Source organism: Leptodactylus fuscus, chromosome 3 (assembly GCF_031893055.1).
Source record: "Leptodactylus fuscus isolate aLepFus1 chromosome 3, aLepFus1.hap2, whole genome shotgun sequence".
Taxonomy (NCBI): domain Eukaryota; kingdom Metazoa; phylum Chordata; class Amphibia; order Anura; family Leptodactylidae; genus Leptodactylus; species Leptodactylus fuscus.
This window is the reverse complement of record NC_134267.1, coordinates 19,831,813-19,852,872: the sequence shown is the minus strand read 5'-3', so window position 1 is coordinate 19,852,872 and position 21,060 is coordinate 19,831,813. Positions and strand designations below refer to the sequence as shown.

The following is a 21,060-nucleotide window of genomic DNA, read 5'->3' as shown; positions in this document are numbered from 1 at the left end:
GAGGGGGCGGATTATGACGTGAATTCTGCGCCAAAATCTGCCCCCTCTTGCCCCATGTGAACGGGTCCCAAGTGGCTGGACTGTCACCGATCAGACACTTACTACCAGTCCTTTAAGGAATGTTGGTGCCCCTATGAGCTCTGCAACCTTCCCGAGCCCGGTAACATCTAACAGTATGTCACTCATCATCCCATAAAAGTTACCTTAAAATGGAAGATAAAAAGACGTGAACCCGTGCCCCGACACATTCGTGATCCTCAAACAACATACAACTGAAAATAAACTAAAAATCCATTATGATCCCTCACCCCGCCCAGCATATATAATAACGATAAACAGAGTTCTTAGTCATGTCACCTTGGCAAACATATTCAGAAGCCAACATATCAATTCTGCTAATCCAGACCAGGCCCCAATTGACTCTCTTTGTCAGAGGAGCTTAGTGCATGGCCCACCGTGGGCCGGGACCCCACATGGAGATCCTACATAATGTAATGTAAGTAAATATCCAGTGGATAGAGACTCGTATAAGCATGTTCAGTGAACACATCATCTATAGAATTGATGCCAATTGCATTATTCTCTACCCTGTGTGCTAAGAATAAGTTTGTGAATCCCTGTTCTCCGAGATTCTCAAATACATTTTCTTTGACTGACCTTTAGCTTTGAACTTCCAGGCTGATCGGTGTGGGGTCCGAATATCGATGACCTATCATCAACATGAAAAAGTCCCGGGGGTCCCAAAAAATCCCTTTACTCTCATGTACATAATTCAGATTTTTACCTATCTGAATTCTGTCCTATGGTGCCAACTGTAAAATCTGCAGCCTGTAATTTTTGCATTTTTTGGATTTCACATGTTTTGCATGTAAGATTCAGATTATAGGTGGTGTGCATGTAGCCCTAAGGCTGGATTTATCATAGACAGGGTTGAGCCAATCTTGAGATTTCAGGATCGATTTTAAAATCCAATTTCCGATCATTTTCCAGCCGATCCCGATCGTGATTGTGAAATTTGCTCCATCACCGATCGGAATCCAATCTTCTCCGATCCCGATCGCTCAACACTAGTCAATGCTTCTCTATAGGAAAAGTCACTTTTAGGGTTGAGCCGATCTTAAAATTTCAAAATCCGATTTCCGATCATTTTCCAGTCGATCCCCGATCGTGAAATTTGCTCGATCGCCGATCGGAATCCGATCTTTTTCGAACCCTAATCATAGATAATGCCTTACACATCTGTCATAAGCTAGAGACAAGACATGTTACAAATCCCGCACAGATTGAAACGCTGCAGTTCTATGCAATTCAGGACAGACGTGGTTCAGGTAACGTCACAAATTCCAAGGTGCAACAAACTTTTATTGTCAAGACTGTGCATTAATTCATCATGGGAGAAAGAAGATGAAGTAAAAAGCAAAACAAAATTGGAAAAAAAAAACTAAAAAATAATAAAAACTGCCTAAAAAACTGTAAAAATTCTAATTAAAATCCAATATAAAAATATACAAAAAAAAATTGAATAAATACATTGAGTTACTGCTCCAAATAATACCTAAAAAATAAACTCAATTCTAGGAAATCCACAATTAATACATATTACGAGGGTCACATCAAAGCAGCAGCCAAAAAACATCTGCCCGGCGTGCTCTGCAGCTGCTGACATGTTGCTGTTTGTCCCATATAGTGAATCTGAAAACTCTGCAAAGACTGAATTTCACAATTCTGCATTCCTTGGAGAAGAAGTTGGTAGTAAAGGTTTGTGTAAATTCCTTCCTTCGAAACTTTGACAGAGCCACATCAGAAGGAACGTCGATGGGTACGATGACTTGACCAAGGAGGTGGTGGAGGTTTACTTGGAACTGGTAAGGGGCTGGGCATAGACAGACATAAAGGATAAAGTAATAAAGATGTAGGGGAGGAGAGCATATGGGGCTGGGATATATCTGAAGACACACTGGTGTGCAGCACATGAGCATCTCATCCTGGTGGAGATGACTCCATCAGTTCCAGCCTCAAGATGGTCCAGGCTGGTGTTCATAGACTGGAAGGAAGATGCGTCCCCCAGAAGGTTCCTCATGATTTCTGTCTTCTCCTTCATATTACAGACAGGTGTCTTTGCTCACCCACAATGCTTGGACTTTGGACCCCCTTTCAAGCCCCCCATACACTTGGAATTTTGCTCCCAGTATCAAGAATTTGGATGCTGCGACCAAGAGAAGGACAACATCATAGCAGAGAGATACTGGTCCGTCATGGACCACTATGACTATAAGGAGCAAGAGCTGTGCGGGGATTACGTCAAGGATATTTTATGTCAGGTAGGTTCGCTATGTATGTTGGTTGTAGTTGGTAGTGATAAATGCACCGTGCCCAGATGTAGCAGTGCTGACTTTGTACTCGGTGTCCTGTTGTGATTTCATGAATACTTGTATCTAATGATCGCCCGGATACAGTCCTACCTAAACCCTATTCAATACCATTGAGACTTGAGATTTGGATTGTTTAATGACATTGTAGCAATTTAAAATCAGATTCCAATTCTTATGCAGGATAGTCCATAATGTATATTTGTAGTGGTTCAACCACTTGGGTCCTGTCCGACCAGAAGTGAAGTCCTATGAATGGAATGGCGGACATGCATGCCTTCTATCATTCCATTCATCTGTATTGGACTGTCAGATACAGCATACGTGTGCATAACTCCATTCATACATGGAAAAATCTGCAACACCCCATTCTCATAATCAGTAGACGTCCTAGTGGTGGGACAGCATACTGCAATTTTTGAAAACAAATTTTTGGTTAAGCTGGAGGTGGCTTATCTCCCTTGAGAACATCAGGATCAGGCACTGAAAGTCAATGGGGCATATTTACGAAGGTCGGAGCTGTCATTTATAACAATGCACATGCCTCTTCATAAACGCAGCGGCCCCTACACCAAGCCATTCGCCTAGACCAGGGGTCCTCAAACTTTTTAAACAGTGGGCCAGAGGCAGAGCAGGTTGCACAGACATTGGGAGCGGTGCCCTCCAATAGGTAAAGTGAAGTGCGCTCCATGGCCTGGCCCGAGCTCCTCAGGAGCTTCATTATAAATGCACGCCTGCTGGCGTTGTCAGCGGGGCCAGACAGAAGTGCTTGGCGGGCCACATGTGGCCCGCGGGCCGCAGTTTGAGGACCCCTGGCCTAGACTGTAATCGACACCAGCTTCATATCTTCTATATGACATTTAGTGCAACTCCCTCATCATCGCTCTCGCTTTCATGAACATGATGTGGGAGGCGTAATAATAATAATTGTGTCCAATCCTTCAATCCTTAGTTGGGTTAGAATTGGGAGACACCATACATATAATAAAATTCCATCCAGTTCTGCCAAAATCGATGTGTTTCCACGAGTTTTCTATGGATTCACATGTGTACCAGGTGTCCATCCGGCCCGATCCATCACAAGTCACTGAACCAAAAAGTCCTCTCAATTTCAGTTAAAAATAATGGACACCCAAAGGACCCCATTATGGTCAATGTGGTCCCTTAGGTTCTGTTTGTGCCTGCTATTGTTGTAGACCGTTTTCAATGGAAGACCATGAGTATGGCGGCCTAGTCTAACTATGAGGAGTTTCTGGGGCCTCCCTGTTCGGTGCGTTATCGAACTATCAATCCTTCACCAATAAATAATTTCTTCATAAACTGGTAAATCTTCACATATAAAAATAGGTATAAACATCAAAAGAGAAAAATGGTTTTCATTGCCCTTAGCAACCAATCACAGCACAGATTTCATTTTGTATTCTGTTCCTAAACAATTAAAACTGCGCTGTGATTGGCTGCTTCATCCAAACCCAAAACTTGGCGTCCTTCACCAGCCAACCGCTATCCTATAAGAAGAGGCCCGGGGGAGGTGCGACAACATAATAAATTCCTATACTCACCTTGTCTCACCCCTCTTTCATCCTTCCCTGTGTTTCGTGGTCCTGTGGTGTCCTCTTCCTGACTGGTGTCACGCACCCAGGGGGACCAATGAGACTTGTGATTGGGCAGCATCGTTCACGTGGCCCACACTAACATCATGACACCTTGACGTAATCATCATGATATTGGCGCGCCCCATGTTGAGGCCTTTGTGGTCCACTTTTTCATAGGCCATAGTGATTAACTAAGATCAGACAGGAGGCTGTCAAAGCAATGCTGACAAGTGTGGTCCAATATGGACAGGCAAACCCATGGATAGTTGTAGAAATGAATGTTGTGAGGTTGTCCCATCACACTCAACATGGCCACCTACGGTCACCCACCTAAGGTAGCTAAGTGGAGAGGTTGGCCTTCACCCTCTACAATCAATTTCTAGTCATTTCTGTATTACTTCAGCAGATATCTACCTCACCAAGGCTGCCCTCTCCGGTTCTGAGCGAGTTTTGTCCAAGGCTGCCCACTCCTGTTCTCCTGTCTTGTCAGACAGGGAATGAAAAGATCTATTCTAGGCTTTGGCTGAGATTAAAATGGCCAAGAGGAAGTATCTTCCAGACATTTGGAGCACAACTATTGAAGTACTGAGTGATATGGTTTTATTTTTGGCTATGCTTTAGTATAAATTGATGCAAAAACCACATGTGTAAGCCATGAGTGTAAGAATTCGAGAAAAAGTTGGAAAACCCGATTGAGAAGACTGTTGTCATTGATCATACTTTGATTTTCTTTCAGGAATGTTCTCCATATGCGGCCCATTTATACGATGCTGAAGATCCCAGAACACCTCTGTTGCCTCTTCCTGGCCTCTGTTTTCCATTTTGTTCAGACTTCTACTTTAACTGCCATAGCACCATCCCACTCATGACGACCGACAAGAACATATTAGAGTCCGCAAAGGACAGGGATCAATTTTGCCATCTTCTTGAACTACCAGATCCAGATTATTGTTTTCCAGATGTGCTACAAAACATGGACCTGAATAACAACCTCGGGGCCGTGGTTGAAGACCAAGAAGGTTGCCTCAAAATGTGCTTAGTGGAGGTGGCCAATGGGTTGAGGAACCCGGTCTTGATGGTCCATGCTAATGACGGTACTCATAGAATGTTTGTGGCTGAGCAGGTTGGTATAGTCTGGGTCTACTTGCCCGACGGTGGACGATTAGAAGAACCTTTCCTATACCTGCAGGAGAGCGTTGTATCAAGTCCATGGCACGGAGATGAACGGGGACTTCTTGGAATGGCATTCCATCCCAAATTTCGAAGAAATGGGAAATTTTATGTTTACTATTCTGTAATTGATGATGAATATGTGGAGAAAATCCGTATTAGTGAATTCCGAGTGTTTCCCTTTGACATAAATAGGGCGGATCGACATTCTGAAAGGTAAACTGAGTGGGGTGATATGCTGGTTCTGGTGACACTAACCTATCTATCTGCAGGGCTAGGGTGATATGCGGGGTCTGGTGACACTAACCTATTTATCTGCAGGTCTGGGGTGATATGCTGGTTCTGGTGACAGTAACCTATCTATCTTCAGGGCTGGGGTGATATGCTGGTTCTGGTGACACAAACCTATCTATCTGCAGGCCTGGGGTGATTTGCTGTTTCTGGTGACACTAACCTATCTATCTGCGGGGCTGGGGTGATATGCTGGTCCTGATGACACTAACCTATCTATCTGCAGGACTGGAGTGATATGCTGGTTCTGGTGACAGTAACCTATCTATCTGCAGGGCTGGGGTGATATGCTGGTTCTGGTGACACTAACCTATCTATCTGCAGGGCTGGGGTGATATACTGTTTCTGATGACACTAACCTATCTATCTTCAGGCCTGGGGTGATATGCTGATTCTGGTGACACTAACCTATCTATGTTCAGGGCTGGGGTGATATGCTGATTCTGGTGACACTAACCTATCTATCTGCGGGGCTGGGGTGATATGCTGGTCCTGATGACACTAACCTATCTATCTGCAGGACTGGAGTGATATGCTGGTTCTGGTGACAGTAACCTATCTATCTGCAGGGCTGGGGTGATATGCTGGTTCTGGTGACACTAACCTATCTATCTGCAGGGCTATGGTGATATTCTGGTTCTGGTGACACTAACCTATCTATCTGCAGGGCTGGGGTGATATACTGTTTCTGGTGACACAAAACCTATCTATCTTCAGGCCTGGGGTGATATGCTGATTCTGATGACACTAACCTATCTATCTGCAGGACTGGGGTGATATGCTGATTCTGGTGACACTAACCTATCTATCTTCAGGGCTGGGGTGATATGCTGGTTCTGGTGACACTAACCTATCTATCTACAGGGCTGGGGTGATATGCTGGGTCTGGTGACACTAACCTATCTATCTGCAGGTCTGGGGTGATATGCTGGTCCTGGTGACACTAACCTATCTATCTGCAGGGCTGGGGTGATATGCTGGGTCTGGTGACAGTAACCTATCTATCTGCAGGGCTGGAGTGATATGTTGGTTCTGGTGACATTAACCTATCTATCTGCAGGGCTGGGGTGATATGCTGGTTCTGGTGATGTCACAAGTTTTATGTTACAAATTTAGCTGCGCTTTTTTGAGTCAATGCTAGGAGTAGATTTAGCAGCAGATAGAAGTATAAGCGCTGCCTTTATAATTCCTTTTCCTTTTGAAACCATTCTGGATTTTGACTCAACATACGCAGCTAAATCAGCACCAAAAACCTCACCCTAAGAGAATGTTCACGGGTGTAATTTGGAAAGGAATGAGACGTGGTCTCCTATCTCCAACTACCAACTCAAATCTTCCTCCTATTGTTTCAATGGTAGGATGTGACGGACTCTTGATTCAACAAGAATCAACCTGCTTGACCTTGCCGTGGTTTCCTTGATTGAGTCTCTACTGTGAGTGCTATAGGGCTGGTACATGGAGAGGATTCTGAGGTGGAAGACTCAAATTTCTCTCCAAATTACATCTTAAGAACATAGGGGTGTTTTGGTAGCGAAATTTTTTTTCAAAATAGGTTAAAAATAGAAACAGTGCTTATATAGCTGGTTAAAAACTTTCCTAATGGACAATCCCTTTGATGCCAGGTTCACGTATCCATCTGGAGATAGCATTAAGAGCCTCCATGGCAAATTCCACCAAATTTAGAAATCTGTGTAGTCTGTCGGGGTCTGTGGTGTCTGCCATGTGATAAATCTGGTGTTGTCATTGTTTTAGGTTTTCCTCGATGAAATTATCCTTTCACATTTTGTTCCACTTTTTGTGCTACTCACAGAATCATTTTGGAAGTTGTGGAACCCTACAGAAACCACAATGGGGGGCAAATACTTTTTGGTGTGGATGGATATCTGTACATATTCACCGGAGATGGAGGAGAACTTGGAGATCCACATGGAGAATTTGGAAATGGACAGAACAAGTAAGAAATACAGATTCTTTCTCCTTGGAATATATGTTTTTAGGGTAGCACTCAGTGGTTCAGATGTTATTGTGGTCTAATAATATGTCCAATTTTATTATGAACCTGAAGTTCTTGAGAACCAAATGAAGCAGCAGCACAAGAGTGAAACATGCCTAAGGAGATCAAAATGACTACAATTCTTTTGGTAACGCTCCAGACTTAGAAGACTTCTGGGAACTTATGATCCTGGAAGTCCTACTTTCTTCTATTTTGAGTGGGAGTGACAAAAAGATCCACTAATCTGGAATATTTTCCATCAAAATATTCTCATGGTCTTGGATTGTCCTTTGTTGAATTTCGTAGCCTTGGTGGGTCTTCATTTCAGACTGGCAGAGCTCCAGTAGCTTCTCCTTCATGGTAGAGTAGAGAAGGGACCAAAAGCTTTGGGTTCCACATTGTGTAACCCATAGTCATAGTTGGTCTTGTGGCCACCTTAGACTTACTCACTATATTATGGTTATGTAGTGTGACTAATAAAATTCAACAGGCCAAATTGCTTTGGAAAGAGATCCTTCAAAAATGTTCTTCTTCCACAATATTCAGTCACTTCCCTCTATGACTCTTCAATTCCCATACCCAGATAATAGGAAGGCACATGGGACCACCCTAACCTTCAGGACCAATGGAATCTGCATGACTTAATCCTTTTTGAAGTCTAAGGGTCTCGTTGGTTCAGCTGTCTCCTTAAATGCCATAGAGTTTAGTGGAGATGGCCCCGTAAATATGTGTCCACCACTCCTACAAGTGGTTGTCATAGGGAGAAAGGTGGGGTCTAAGTTTTAGTAGTAGGTTGGGTACCTCCACAATTTTTGGCCACTACCTGAAGTCTTAATTTTTCAAAACATTCTTAAAGAATTTATTCTGCTTTCTAATTTCAGAAGCACTTTGTTGGGTAAAGTTCTCCGGATAGATGTAGATGGTGAAAGAGCTCCGGGAAAGCCCTATGGAATCCCACGAGATAATCCATTTGTATCAGAGCGTCATGCTGCTCCAGAAGTTTATGCCTATGGAACAAGGAACATGTGGAGATGTTCTGTTGACCAAGGAGATCGAGTGACTGGGAAAGGAAGAGGGAGAATCTTCTGTGGTGATGTTGGCCAAAGCCGTTATGAAGAAGTTGACATAATTGTTAAAGGTGGAAACTATGGTTGGCGGGCCAAGGAGGGATTTGAATGTTTTGACATAATGCTTTGCCTCAATTCTTCTTTACGTAAGTAATCTTTATGGTTTCTTGGTAACTTTTTCTTTATAATTCACAGTCGCTTTCATGGGTTGAGACATTTGCCCAGGATCTTAAGAACAATTCCATTATTTGGATCCTTCAGAACATGTTGCCTAAGACTGGACATTGATGGCCTATCTTTAAGATAGGCCATTCATATCAGATGTGTGAGGTTCCAATAGCCCGAAAGCCCAGTCATCTGGTTTTTGGAGCACAGTGTACAGAGCTGGCAGTGTATGAGCCTGTACACTGTGCAGTGGATGGGCTGCTACAAATGAGTGGGACTTGTTTTTTTGTTGACTGTCGGGCATTCTTAAATGGGGGAGGCCGAGAAAGAAGGAAAGGAGAAAGGAAAGAAAGGAAGGAAAGAAAGAAAGAAGAGAGAAGGAAAGCATAAGGGAAGGAAACAATTGAGGAAAAGTAGAGGGGAGAGAGGAAGGGTAGAAAGGAAAAAAGTAAGGGATGAAAGAAGGAAAGGAAGGAGGAAAGGAAGTAGGAAGGGAAGGTAGAGAGTGAGTGAGAGTGGAAGGAAGGAAAGAAGGAAGGGAGGGAGGAAGGAAGTATGGATGGACAGGAGGAAGACATTAGGTAAATAGTAAAATTCCCATTTGGCTGTCTGTCCAAAGATGCAGATAGATAGCATTATTAGATAGATAGATAGATAGATAGATAGATAGATAGATAGATAGATAGATACAGTCCTATGAAAAAGTTTGGGCACCCCTATTAATCTTAATCATTTTTAGTTCTAAATATTTTGGTGTTTGCAGCAGCCATTTCAGTTTGATATATCTAATAACTGATGGACACAGTAATATTTCAGGATTGAAATGAGGTTTATTGTACTAACAGAAAATGTGCAATATGCATTAAACCAAAATTTGACCGGTGCAAAAGTATGGGCACCCTTATCATTTTATTGATTTGAATACTCCTAACTACTTTTTACTGACTTACTGAAGCACAAAATTGTTTTTGTAACCTCAGTGAGCTTTGAACTTCATAGCCAGATGTATCCAATCATGAGAAAAGGTATTTAAGGTGGCCAATTGCAAGTTGTTCTCCTATTTGAATCTCCTCTGAAGAGTGGCATCATGGGCTACTTAAAACAACTCTCAAATGATCTGAAAACAAAGATTGTTCAACATAGTTGTTCAGGGGAAGGATACAAAAAGTTGTCTCAGAGATTTAACCTGTCAGTTTCCACTGTGAGGAACATAGTAAGGAAATGGAAGACCACAGGGACAGTTCTTGTTAAGCCAAGAAGTGGCAGGCCAAGAAAAATATCAGAAAGGCAGAGAAGAAGAATGGTGAGAACAGTCAAGGACAATCCACAGAGCACCTCCAAAGAGCTGCAGCATCATCTTGCTGCAGATGGTGTCACTGTGCATCGGTCAACTATACAGCGCACTTTGCACAAGGAGAAGCTGTATGGGAGAGTGATGAGAAAGAAGCCGTTTCTGCACGTACGCCACAAATAGAGTTGCCTGAGGTATGAAAAAGCACATTTGGACAAGGCAGCTTCATTTTGGAAACAAAGATTGAGTTGTTTGGTTATAAAAAAAGGCGTTATGCATGGCGTCCAAAAAGAAACAGCATTCCAAGAAAAACACATGCTACCCACTGTAAAATTTGGTGGAGGTTCCATCATGCTTTGGGGCTGTGTGGCCAATGCCGGCATCGGGAATCTTGTTAAAGTTGAGGGTCGCATGGATTCCACTCAGTATCAGCAGATTCTTGAGAATAATGTTCAAGAATCAGTGACGAAGTTGAAGTTACGCTGGGGATGGATATTTCAGCAAGACAATGATCCAAAACACCGCTCCAAATCCTCAGGCATTCATGCAGAGGAACAATTACAATGTTCTGGAATGGCCATCCCAGTCCCCAGACCTGAATATCATTGAACATCTGTGGGATGATTTGAAGCGGGCTGTCCATGCTCGGCCACCATCAAACTTAACTGAACTTGAATTGTTTTGTAAAGAAGAATGGTCCAAAATCCCTTCATCCAGGATCCAGGAACTGATTAAAAGCTACAGGAAGCGACTAGAGGCTGTTATCTTTGCAAAAGGAGTATCTACTAAATATTAATGTCACTTTTCTGTTGAGGTGCCCATACTTTTGCACTGGTCAAATTTTGGTTTATTGCATAGTGCACATTTTCTGTTAGTACAATAAACCTCATTTCAATCCTGAAATATTACTGTGTCTATCAGTTATTAGATATATCAAACTGAAATGGCTGTTGCAAACACCAGAATATTTAGAACTAAAAATGATTAAGATTAATAGGGGTGCCCAAACTTTTTCATAGGACTGTAGATAGATAGATAGATAGATAGATAGATAGATAGATAGATAGATAGATAGATAGATAGATAGATAGGAAGTGGAAAAAATGGCAGCACTCCAACAATTAGAAGACGTGTGGGTTTATTCCAAGCAGAGCGACGTTTCGGTTCTTATCAGAACCTTTTTACGAACCTTTTAAGAACCAAAATGTCACTCTGCTTGGAATAAACTCACACATTTTCTAATTGTTGCAGTGCTGCCATTTTTCCACTTCTTATGTAAAGTTGAAGATTTGCCATCTTCTAGTTTGGCTCTACACCCGGTTTGTATGCTGTGGTGCTTCTGCATTTTTTTCTACTAGATAGATAAATAGATAGATATGAGATAGATAGTAGAGATGAGCGAGTAGTATTCGATCAAGTACCTCCTTGCATAGTTATTGGTGTAAAAAAGCGCCAGGGAAGGTGGGAGGGGCATCGAATTTTTACTGCGTTTACCACGTGGTATTCGACCAATTACACCAATAACTATGCAGGGGAGGTATTCGATCGAATACTACTCGCTCATCTCTAATAGAGCGATAGATAGATAGATAGATAGATAGATAGATAGATAGATAGATAGGAGATAGATAGATAGGAGATCGATAGATAGATAGATAGATAGATAGATAGGAGATAGATAGATAGATAGATAGATAGATAGGAGATAGATAGATAGATAGATAGATAGATAGATCAAGAGAGATAGATAGATAGATAGATAGATAGATAGATAGATAGATAGATAGATAGGAGATAGATAGATAGATAGATAGGAGATAGATAGATAGATAGATAGATAGGAGATAGATAGATAGATAGATAGATAGATAGATAGATAGATAGATAGATAGATAGGAGATAGATAGATAGATAGATAGATAGATAGATAGGAGATAGATAGATAGATAGATAGATAGATAGATAGATAGATAGATAGATAGATAGATCAAGAGAGATAGATAGATAGATAGATGGATGGATAGATAGGAGATAGATAGCTAATTATATAATACTGTTATATGTCTAATGCTTCATATGATAGCAATCTTCACTGAATTTTGAGATAGAAGACATTTTGGGTCCACAAAATAGCCCAATATTTTTGTAATTCGCACTATGTGCTTTATGTTTTTAGAAGGGAAAATGGGGATCTGCATTATAAAATGTTCTTTGGACTTTATGTGTGTAAATAATGGATTACATTCAGAGAAGTTTGTCATTACAGATGATATTCTACCAATTTTTGCTTATGGGCACAGTGTTGGTAAATCAGTCACCGGTGGTTATGTATATCGAGGTTGTGAATCTCCAAATTTAAATGGAATATACATCTTTGGAGACTTCATGAATGGGTAAGTTTAGACTAACTAGTAGAAATAAAATAAAATAAATTATCAATAGAGAAATTCAGGATAGATAGATAGATAGATAAGAGGTAGACAGATAGATAGATAGATAGATAGATAGATAGATAAATATGAGATAGATAGATAGATAGATAGATAGATAGATAGATAGATAGATAGATAGATAGGAGATAGATAGATAGATAGATAGATAGATAGATAGATAGATAGATAAATATGAGATAGATAGATAGATAGATAGATAGATAGATAGATAGATAGGAGATAGATAGATAGATAGATAGATAAGAGGTAGACAGATAGATAGATAGATAGATAGATAGATAGATAGATAGATAATTTTGAAATAGATAGATAAATAGATAGCGGGTCCAAGTGAAGTGAGCCAATTCTCTCCAGAATCTTGAGAACCAGGACCCTAGCTCATTAGTATCTTTGCTTTGTTTTCTTCCTGTAGACGTCTGATGGCGTTGCACGAGGATGAGACCACTAAACAATGGACCAAGCAGGACATCTGTATGGGAGACGCGACCGTCTGTGCATTCCCCAAGCTGGTCAACACCTATAGCAAGTTCATTATCTCCTTTGCAGAGGATGAAGCCGGTAATTTCATGTGCAGCTGATTTTGTACAAGATGGGGCCCTAGACCACCAAATAAAGTAGGGCCCCACCACACCATTTGTCCCCATAATTATGTACATATGTAAAACGGAATCATATACACTTTATACCCTAATAAAAATGGCATACCATGCCCAAATACCACCACCATCGAGTATCCAAATAATACTACTAAGTTGTGCCCACATAACAGCGCCAATGATAATCAGCAGCCAATAATAATGCTTCACTTTGAGTTTGCTCCTGCGGACCCAGTCCTTGTGGGCTGGCAAACGAAACAAGGGCACTGGTCAGATGCCCTGGTTGTCACCTCCTGGTACCACAGAAGAGCCATTTTATATTGTCTTGCCCAAAAATATAAAAGCAGGTGGGCCTAATATTGGTGGCACCTTCTAGGGTTGGATGGAGAGGAGATCCCAGTTAAGGTTTACTCCATCTAGTTCCCCCGTGGTTGGGAGCAAGGTCACCTTCCATGGTAGTCCAAGTCAATCAGCACAATGTAGATGCCTTCAGTATTTACAGTCACAGCCGCCTGTCCATATGGGTTACAGCGTCTTGTACTTCACCTAGTTGAACTGGCCAAGTTGTACCATTGTGGCTACTTTGTTTTTCTGGTTAGTGAGAGTCCTGAAGGTCAGTTTCTGTAACACTGATCCATCCTGTGGATAGGTCCTTAAAGTTCTGGAGAACCCCTTTAATTTAAAAGTGGTGGTGACCTGTGGCCAAAAATCTAAAAAATTCTCTTATTTTAACAGGGGAACTGTATTTTCTCTCCACATCGGACCCAACATCTTTATCCCCATACGGAACAATATATCGACTTGTAGACCCATCTAGGTGCGTATATATTTTTTGGTGTTTTCTCTATTTACTATTTATTGTAATAGGCCCTGGACAAAAAACTATCTAGAAAAACTGGGTCACAAAACAAATTTTTGAAATGACCTCCCCATCATGCTAGCAAAATTAGAAAACACCAACTTTCTGTACGTGGCGTGTGGATAGGGTTTTGTAGATGTGTCCATTGTAGAAATGTTCCAATGCAATGACTGCACAATGGTCCCTTTCCAATCTTATGCCCAGGTGATGGGTTTTTTTACTTACATTTTTTTTGCTTTAACTTTTTCCAACAACAGATTCCTGTTTTTCTCATAAAATTTGCAAAATTTTAGTTTGGGCTTAAAAATGGTGACAGTTGTTTTCTCCGTGGTTTTCATAAAATTACGGCTAAAGCTTTTCAATTCTGTCAGACCACTTGTATCTTTTTGTAATTTTACGTAAATTGAGGCAAAAAAATTGAGACCTGGGGAAAAAATTGTTTGCAGAGGAGAAAAGTGAAGGGAGTGGGAATCAGTAGGGAAGGAGAAGCCATTGGTTCACAATGCATTTTGGGAAACAAAAAGACAGCAAAAAAAATTACATAGCAAGCTCTGTCCCATTCTGACAAGCCCTGCCCACTTGTCGGGCAAGGCACAGAAACGATCTATAACAGGGGCAACATGTTGGCTCAGTGGTTAGCACTGCAGCCTTGCAGCGCTGGAGTCCTGAGTTTGAATCCTGCCAGGAACAACATCTGTAAGGAGTTTGTATGTTCTCCCCGTGTTTGCGTGGATTTCCTCCCATTCTACAATGATAGACTATGATCCCTATATGGGGCTCACAATCTGCGTTTGTTTGGTTGGTTGTTTCTTGTTCACAATGAGAACAAATGTCACCCAAGTTGTTGCCGTTTGTTACAAAATGTGATTAGCAATGAATTAATATCGTGGATAAACGGAATCTCATGTTATACTCCGGATACAGCTGTGATAAGCTGTTACCAGCAAGAAGTCTTAGGGCCTGTGCACACAATGTAACGCGGCACTCATGCTGACACGTGAACACGTGTCAGAGTCAGCGCTTCAAAACAGAATCCCATTGACTTCAATGGGTTCTGTTTAACGCGTGGAACACATTGAAATCAATGGGTTAAAAAGCCTCCCATTGATTTCAATGTGTAGCATGCGTAAGACAGAACCCATTAAAGTCAATGGGATTCTGTTTTGAAGTGCTGACTCTGACACATGTTTATGTTTCAGAATGAGCGCCGCCTTACATGGGGTCAACGCACACGGAGTTTTTGTGCGCTGATTTTGATGCTGAATAAGTGTCAGAAACCGCGTGGAAAGACGCCGCTCCATAGAGTTCTATGGGGTTTTTTTCTACTCATGGAATTTTTCCACAAAAAAAGCTTCCTTCAGGCCAGGGGTGAACCTAGCTTTCTTGCCGCCTGAGGCGGACGACAGAAGGAGGGGGGGGGGGGCAGACGGGGCGGCGTTAGCAAGCAGAGAGCAGGCAGGGAGAGGACCTGCTCTCTGCTAAGCGTGAGGGGAGGTAGCTGGAGCAGCGCTGCGTCCACAGGGTCTCCCCAATCCACCGCTCGCTTCCCGTGCCGGGCTGCCGAGATGGTGACGCTAAGCCATTCCAGGACATCTTGTCCTGGTCTGGCTTAGGTCAGCAAAAATGCCGCCCCCCCGGGGCCCTGGCATAGCGCCGCCTGAAGCGGTCGCTTCAGGTCGCCTCATGAGAGGTGCGGCGCTGCTTCAGGCGGATTCCAACTGCAAAAACCAACGCAGTCAATGGCATGCGGAAATTCCACGTCATGGAATTGGGCGGGGATTGGCAAAAAACGCACCAAAAACGCCAGGTGTTTTTTTCTGTGCTGAAAAATTCCACGTCAAAATCAGGGCACACACAAAAACTCAGTGTCCATTGCCCCTTAGCCACATACATGTTTAACCGTATCTTCTCTGACAGCAAGCAGAGATCTTGAAAATAGATGACACATTTGCAGAATATGTCATGATATAACGATTACACTCGATTTGCATAAATCTGTGGCGCTCTTCTAATCTTTGGTGTCCCGTAACATGAATACCGCATAACACCAGGGCCTACATGGAACTTCTAAGCCGTAAATCAGCCGTCAGCTCATTGTATGTGTCTTTGGGGCCAACACTTTATAGAATGTCACACTGCGGGCTCCTGCCAGCGCATATAAAAGAGTGCAGTGATGGATTCTCAAGACATTGGGGGGTATATACCGTATACTGTGTTATTACCAGACCTTCCATGATTTCTTGCAGCTGTTTGCGCTCACATGAACTAGAGGATTTTTGTAAATGTAAACAGATAACCCGGTCAGAGATGTAACCTGAAGCGCCTCGGCCCCTGTGCTAAATATGGAGCTACTGCGTCTCCCACCGTGCACCTGCCTTTAATATCACCTGATGTGGCAGAGCGCCCCCTACAGCACCAGGGTTGGGTGTGACTAATATAGCTACACTCCGGAAACGTCTTGTAGTACTGGAAATCTCAGGATAGATAGATACGGCATTACTGAAATAAGAATGATAAAAAACATGGAAATAAAATATTCAAACAGGAGTTGTTGTCGTGGCCTAACAACATGGAAGTGATAACAATATTACAGCCAAAGGAGAAGGTTACTGGGAAGAACTGGACAATTGGGTGAAGACTCTATGATCCTGTTGGCGCCTCTAACCTGGATACAAGATGAGATACAGCAGGACATGGAGGTATATACAGGCTCTGTATGGTATATAGCAGTACATTTACCACAGATGTTACAGCCGGGCCTGTAGTCTGGATATAAGATGAGATACGGCAGGACATGGAGGTATATACAGGTTCTGTATGGTATATAGCAGTACATTTACCACAGATGTTACACCTGTAGTCTGGATACAAGATGAGATACAGCAGGACATGGAGGTATATACAGGCTCTGTATGGTATATAGCAGTACCACAGATGTTACAGCCGGGCCTGTAGATCCTGTACACTCGTAGGTTGGTGACGTCCAAGCTGGTCCTATAAATGGTGCATTGATGATAAATCTGGTGACCAGGAAGTGTTGTAATCTGGTGGAGACATTCCTGGGGAACCCTTGTGTATGTGGGTGAGCATTATCCTGCTGGGACCAGTTGTCCGCCCTGCCATGAGAGACAACACATGTGGCAGTGTCAGGATGTCCTGTACATCTCCCTGAGTTTTATGTTTCCTCGTATCACTAGTAGGGGTGAACACATCATCACACCATTAGGAGGCAGAGTGACATTCCCAGTTTCTATAGGAGAATACCTCCACCTATAGCGCTGTAGGGACACCATACTGGCATTGTGCACACCGATGCTGGGTTAGTTTCTGTTTACAGCATTACAACATTATTAAGTCACCGTGGCAGACGCCATATATCCAGACCCTCCTCTCTGCAGGGGTTCTTTGATTAGATGGTATTTTCTGCTTTAGTTAATGCGTTTCACCTGCTTCAGTAATTTTTTGGAGTAGTTCGGAGAAATCTGTAACAAGACTCCATTCACGTTCCTTGAAGTGGCAGATGGCTTCACATCATTTCCCGTTATTCAGAAATATACGCAGATGTTTTCAGCCATAATGGTCCATTACGGCTATCCTGAGGGCCTTGTCACGTAACAATGGTAGGAATATTTAGTCTATTCTACCTGTGTTTTTAATTTAATGAATATGTCTCTTTATTTTTTATTTTTTTTTAGGAGAGCGCCCCCTGGAAAATGTACATACAAACCTGTGCCAGTGAAGACGAGAAGTAAAGTCATTCCATTTGTCCCACGTGAAAGTAAGTACCGGTAAAAGTTGTAGTTAATGTATCTGGAATAAGGGACCTCCTTCTATGATGTCCTCATGCTCAAATAAGACATATACTCACCAACTGTCACAATTTTTTGGTAATTTTGTTGGAATTTGAGCATGTCCCAGTCTGAAAAGGGGTAAGGCTTGTCCAAACTCCTTCAACATAGGCATTTTAGCCCATTTAGGGCAGTCATAGGGATGGGACCAAAAGAGGACCTTTCGCCAATTCCATTAAATCCCCTTCTACTCCAGCCCAGGACCACCCAACTGACAGTAGGGAACCTCATTTGCATATTGGGAACACTAACAGAAATGACTGTTCAGGAATATTAGTGGCAAGAGAAAAAAATTCCAATTGCACTGGCATCAGTGGAGCAGCACCTATTGAAGGATACAAAAAGTTGGAGATGGTGGAGATGGTGAAGGTACAGAAGCCCAGTAGGAAAAGCCAGGAGGTTGGGAGTAGCAGTAGATGTGGTCACAATGGAAAGGATTTCTATCATCGTACCTCAAAATCTGGTATAGTGCTGAAGAAGTCTGGAGGGTGTCTCGTGGCGGTAATAGTGTTTCCCCCAGGAAATGTCCTAGTCCTGGTCTGAGCCTGGTGGTGGTTGGAGTACTCTTGATGGTGCAGGAGTGAGACTCAGCCGACTGTAGAAATGTGAAAACTCAATTTACTGATGAAAAACAAGTAATATGAAACAGTTTCTTTCAGATGCTGGAGGTACACAGTTTGGGAGCTAAGTTTTTAGATGGTTCCTCCTTCCATGGTGGGGTAGTCTCCCTCTTTAATAGTGCACTATTAGGCCCTTAATGCACAATGTATTTGCACTGCTCTGGCTATGGAGTGCATATCCAAAAAGCTTGCCTTATCTGACTTGTGTCAAACAAACTGTATTTTTAATGTAAGTTTCATATTACCCTCACAGTCTTCTCTTGTACACAACTTCTACAAAAAAAAGCAGGGATTTCTCCCATCTCCTGACTGCAGAACAACACGAGGGATGACTTTGATATTGCTTGAGGCCAGTAAAACCAGTGGCTTTAGCTTAGTCTCCTTTCTTCTCCTACTTGGGAAGAAGACCCAACAGAGTTGAAGAGACTGTCTCTTCCTCCTCCCGAACTCAGGGTCATACCATTAATTCAATCTTCCACACTAAATGGTTTGTTTCAATAAAGGTGCAGTTACATTTTAGACACAGAGTTGCATCAATACTATACATATAAGTATAATCAGTCTGTTTTTGGTGCAACAGGGCTAAATGTGTCATAGACAGTAGAATACAGTTGGTAGGGGTACAACCAAATTAGTATTAGCATTGATTGTGCCATTTCACCCATACACATATATGGTACTGTATATGGAAGGTTGTGAAGGTTCTTCAATGAATGTACATTTCATCATCACATGCTGAAATTCGGCAGTATGTCCTCCCTCCATTAGCCCTTACAGATGTTTACACTGACTTTTTGTTATTTTCCAGGGACTGTTCTTGAATTACTCAATGAAGACATTAAACCACTAATTAAGAAACCTATAAAATTATCACCAAAGCCACAGAAAACCACCACTAAAGCTCCTGTTAAGGTTACAACCACTAAAAAACCCATTTCAACTCAACCTTCACCCATAGAAGTAACAAAGAGTCCTGCAGAGAAGACGGAACCAACTCAAGAAACAAAGATGTCTCCTTTGACCACTACCCAACCACCATCTTCCAATGACAGATTAAAGAATCCTACAAGAGCTTCCAAAATTAAAGCGTCATCAGATAAGGATGAAGAGCCAAGTGAAACTAATAGGAGGCTTTCACCAACCCCAACTTCAGAGATGCCTTCTAAAGATGTGGTCAATAAACCATCTCCATCTACTCAACCAATGAGACCAACTGAGGACATGTTGACTAAACCTCCATCTGTTGAGCACATTCGACCCTCAACAGCCACAGGTGATCATCCCTCAGTGACCAAAAATGATGTAGCACCTTCTAAGTCAGAGCTCAAAAAACTTCCACGTACAAAGACCTCCAAGAAAGACAAGCCAACTAAAAGTCCAAAGAAAAACCTAAAAGATAAAAACTCAAATCATTACATGCCGAAGCCAACTAAAAGTCCAAAGAATAAACTAAAAGATAAAAATGCGAAAGATTATGTGCTGAAGCCAAAGACATCTAAAGTTAACGAAAAAGAAAAGAGTGAAATTTTCTTGAAGGACAATACAAAAAAACAAAAGAAAAACAAAACGAAACCAACAATTAAACCCATTGTCCAGTCTGCAGAAGAAAGCAACTTGGCCTATTCCTTGAGAAAGAGAGCAACTAAGAGAAACACAAATAAAAAATTTGATATGAACGAACCACCTCCGACCTGGTCATCCATGAGACCAACTGAGGATCTTTTGACTCCACTTGTTGAAGATACAAGGCCAACTAAAGCCACTGTCAAACAGGAACCTACCACAGTGCCTGGCGTTAAAAAAACATTACCCACCAAAACCTTGAAGAAACCCAAGCCTACGAAATTTCCAAAAATGAACGCAAAAATTCCAAAACCAACTGCGTCACGGAGATCAAAACCTCAAGTTCTAGTAAAGGATAAAGACGCTAAAAAGGAGAAATTGACATCTCAAAAGATGGAAACAAGACCCTCACCTCAACCCAGTGAGACATTGCTGGAGCAAAGTAGTTTAGTACCAAACCAAACTGAGGCTAAAGAACTGATGTAAGGACGGATATATAGGAGTGCCATGTCTTGTAGTCATCTTATGTAGGTTTATGAGCTTACTGAAGTGATGAGACCCTGAAAAGTCACTGCCTAGAAATTTTCAGCAAAATTTTGTGAAATTCAGAAAGAAAAACTGTTTAAAAAATAAAAAGATACCAAAACTTCAAAAGAAAAATTTCTTGATACAAAATGAGAACAAGCACCCCAATTTTGCAGACAGATGGTAGATCCTCATATACAGAAACAGTGCCTCTTCAAGGGAAGTTGAGGAGGAGGACCAGGAAGAGCAGGAGGTGGAGAAGGAGGAGGACCGGGAAGTGAAGGAGGAGAAGGAGGAGGACCAGGAAGAGGAGGAGAGGAAGGAGGAGGACCAGGAAGAAGAAAAGGAGGAGGACCAGGAAGAGGAGGAGAAGAAGGAGGAGGACCAGGAAGAGGAGGAGGAGTATGGCCAAAAATTAAGTGTCATCTGAATACCACACATAAAAAAATATTCAGTATACCAAATCATCATGACATTTCACGTTCTCATTTACAAAATTGTACATTGGCAGTATTATAGTAGTTATATTTTTGTCCATAGGTGGCAGTAGTTTGGGAGTACAAGTGAATAGTACAAGTATCAATAGGAGAGATGATTGCTCTAGGAGGACATGCGGAGAGGAGTTGCCTTCATGAGAAGAGCTTTTAAACATTGA

The 21,060-nt window shown here is 42.0% G+C and overlaps 1 protein-coding gene across 1 annotated transcript; it reads left to right on the top strand.

The window, feature by feature from the left end:
• The first annotated feature begins 1,994 nt into the window (after positions 1–1,994).
• On the top strand, positions 1,995–20,366 carry HHIPL2 (HHIP like 2). The gene is made up of 9 exons (XM_075269484.1): positions 1,995–2,321; positions 4,701–5,350; positions 7,236–7,379; positions 8,300–8,631; positions 12,208–12,334; positions 12,807–12,952; positions 13,726–13,807; positions 17,545–17,627; positions 19,126–20,366. The coding sequence occupies exons 1-9, from the start codon at positions 1,995–1,997 to the stop codon at positions 20,364–20,366; spliced, it is 3,132 nt and encodes a 1,043-aa protein (XP_075125585.1).
• Positions 20,367–21,060: the final 694 nt, after the last annotated feature.

Coding starts and splice junctions, on each gene's coding strand:
- HHIPL2 (XM_075269484.1), top strand. CDS start 1,995: ATGACTCCATCAGTTCCAGCCTCAAGATGGTCCAGGCTGGTGTTCATA. Junction 7,380..8,299: donor TTTGGAAATGGACAGAACAA/GTAAGAAATACA, acceptor TTCTAATTTCAG/AAGCACTTTGTTGGGTAAAG. Junction 17,628..19,125: donor TCCATTTGTCCCACGTGAAA/GTAAGTACCGGT, acceptor GTTATTTTCCAG/GGACTGTTCTTGAATTACTC.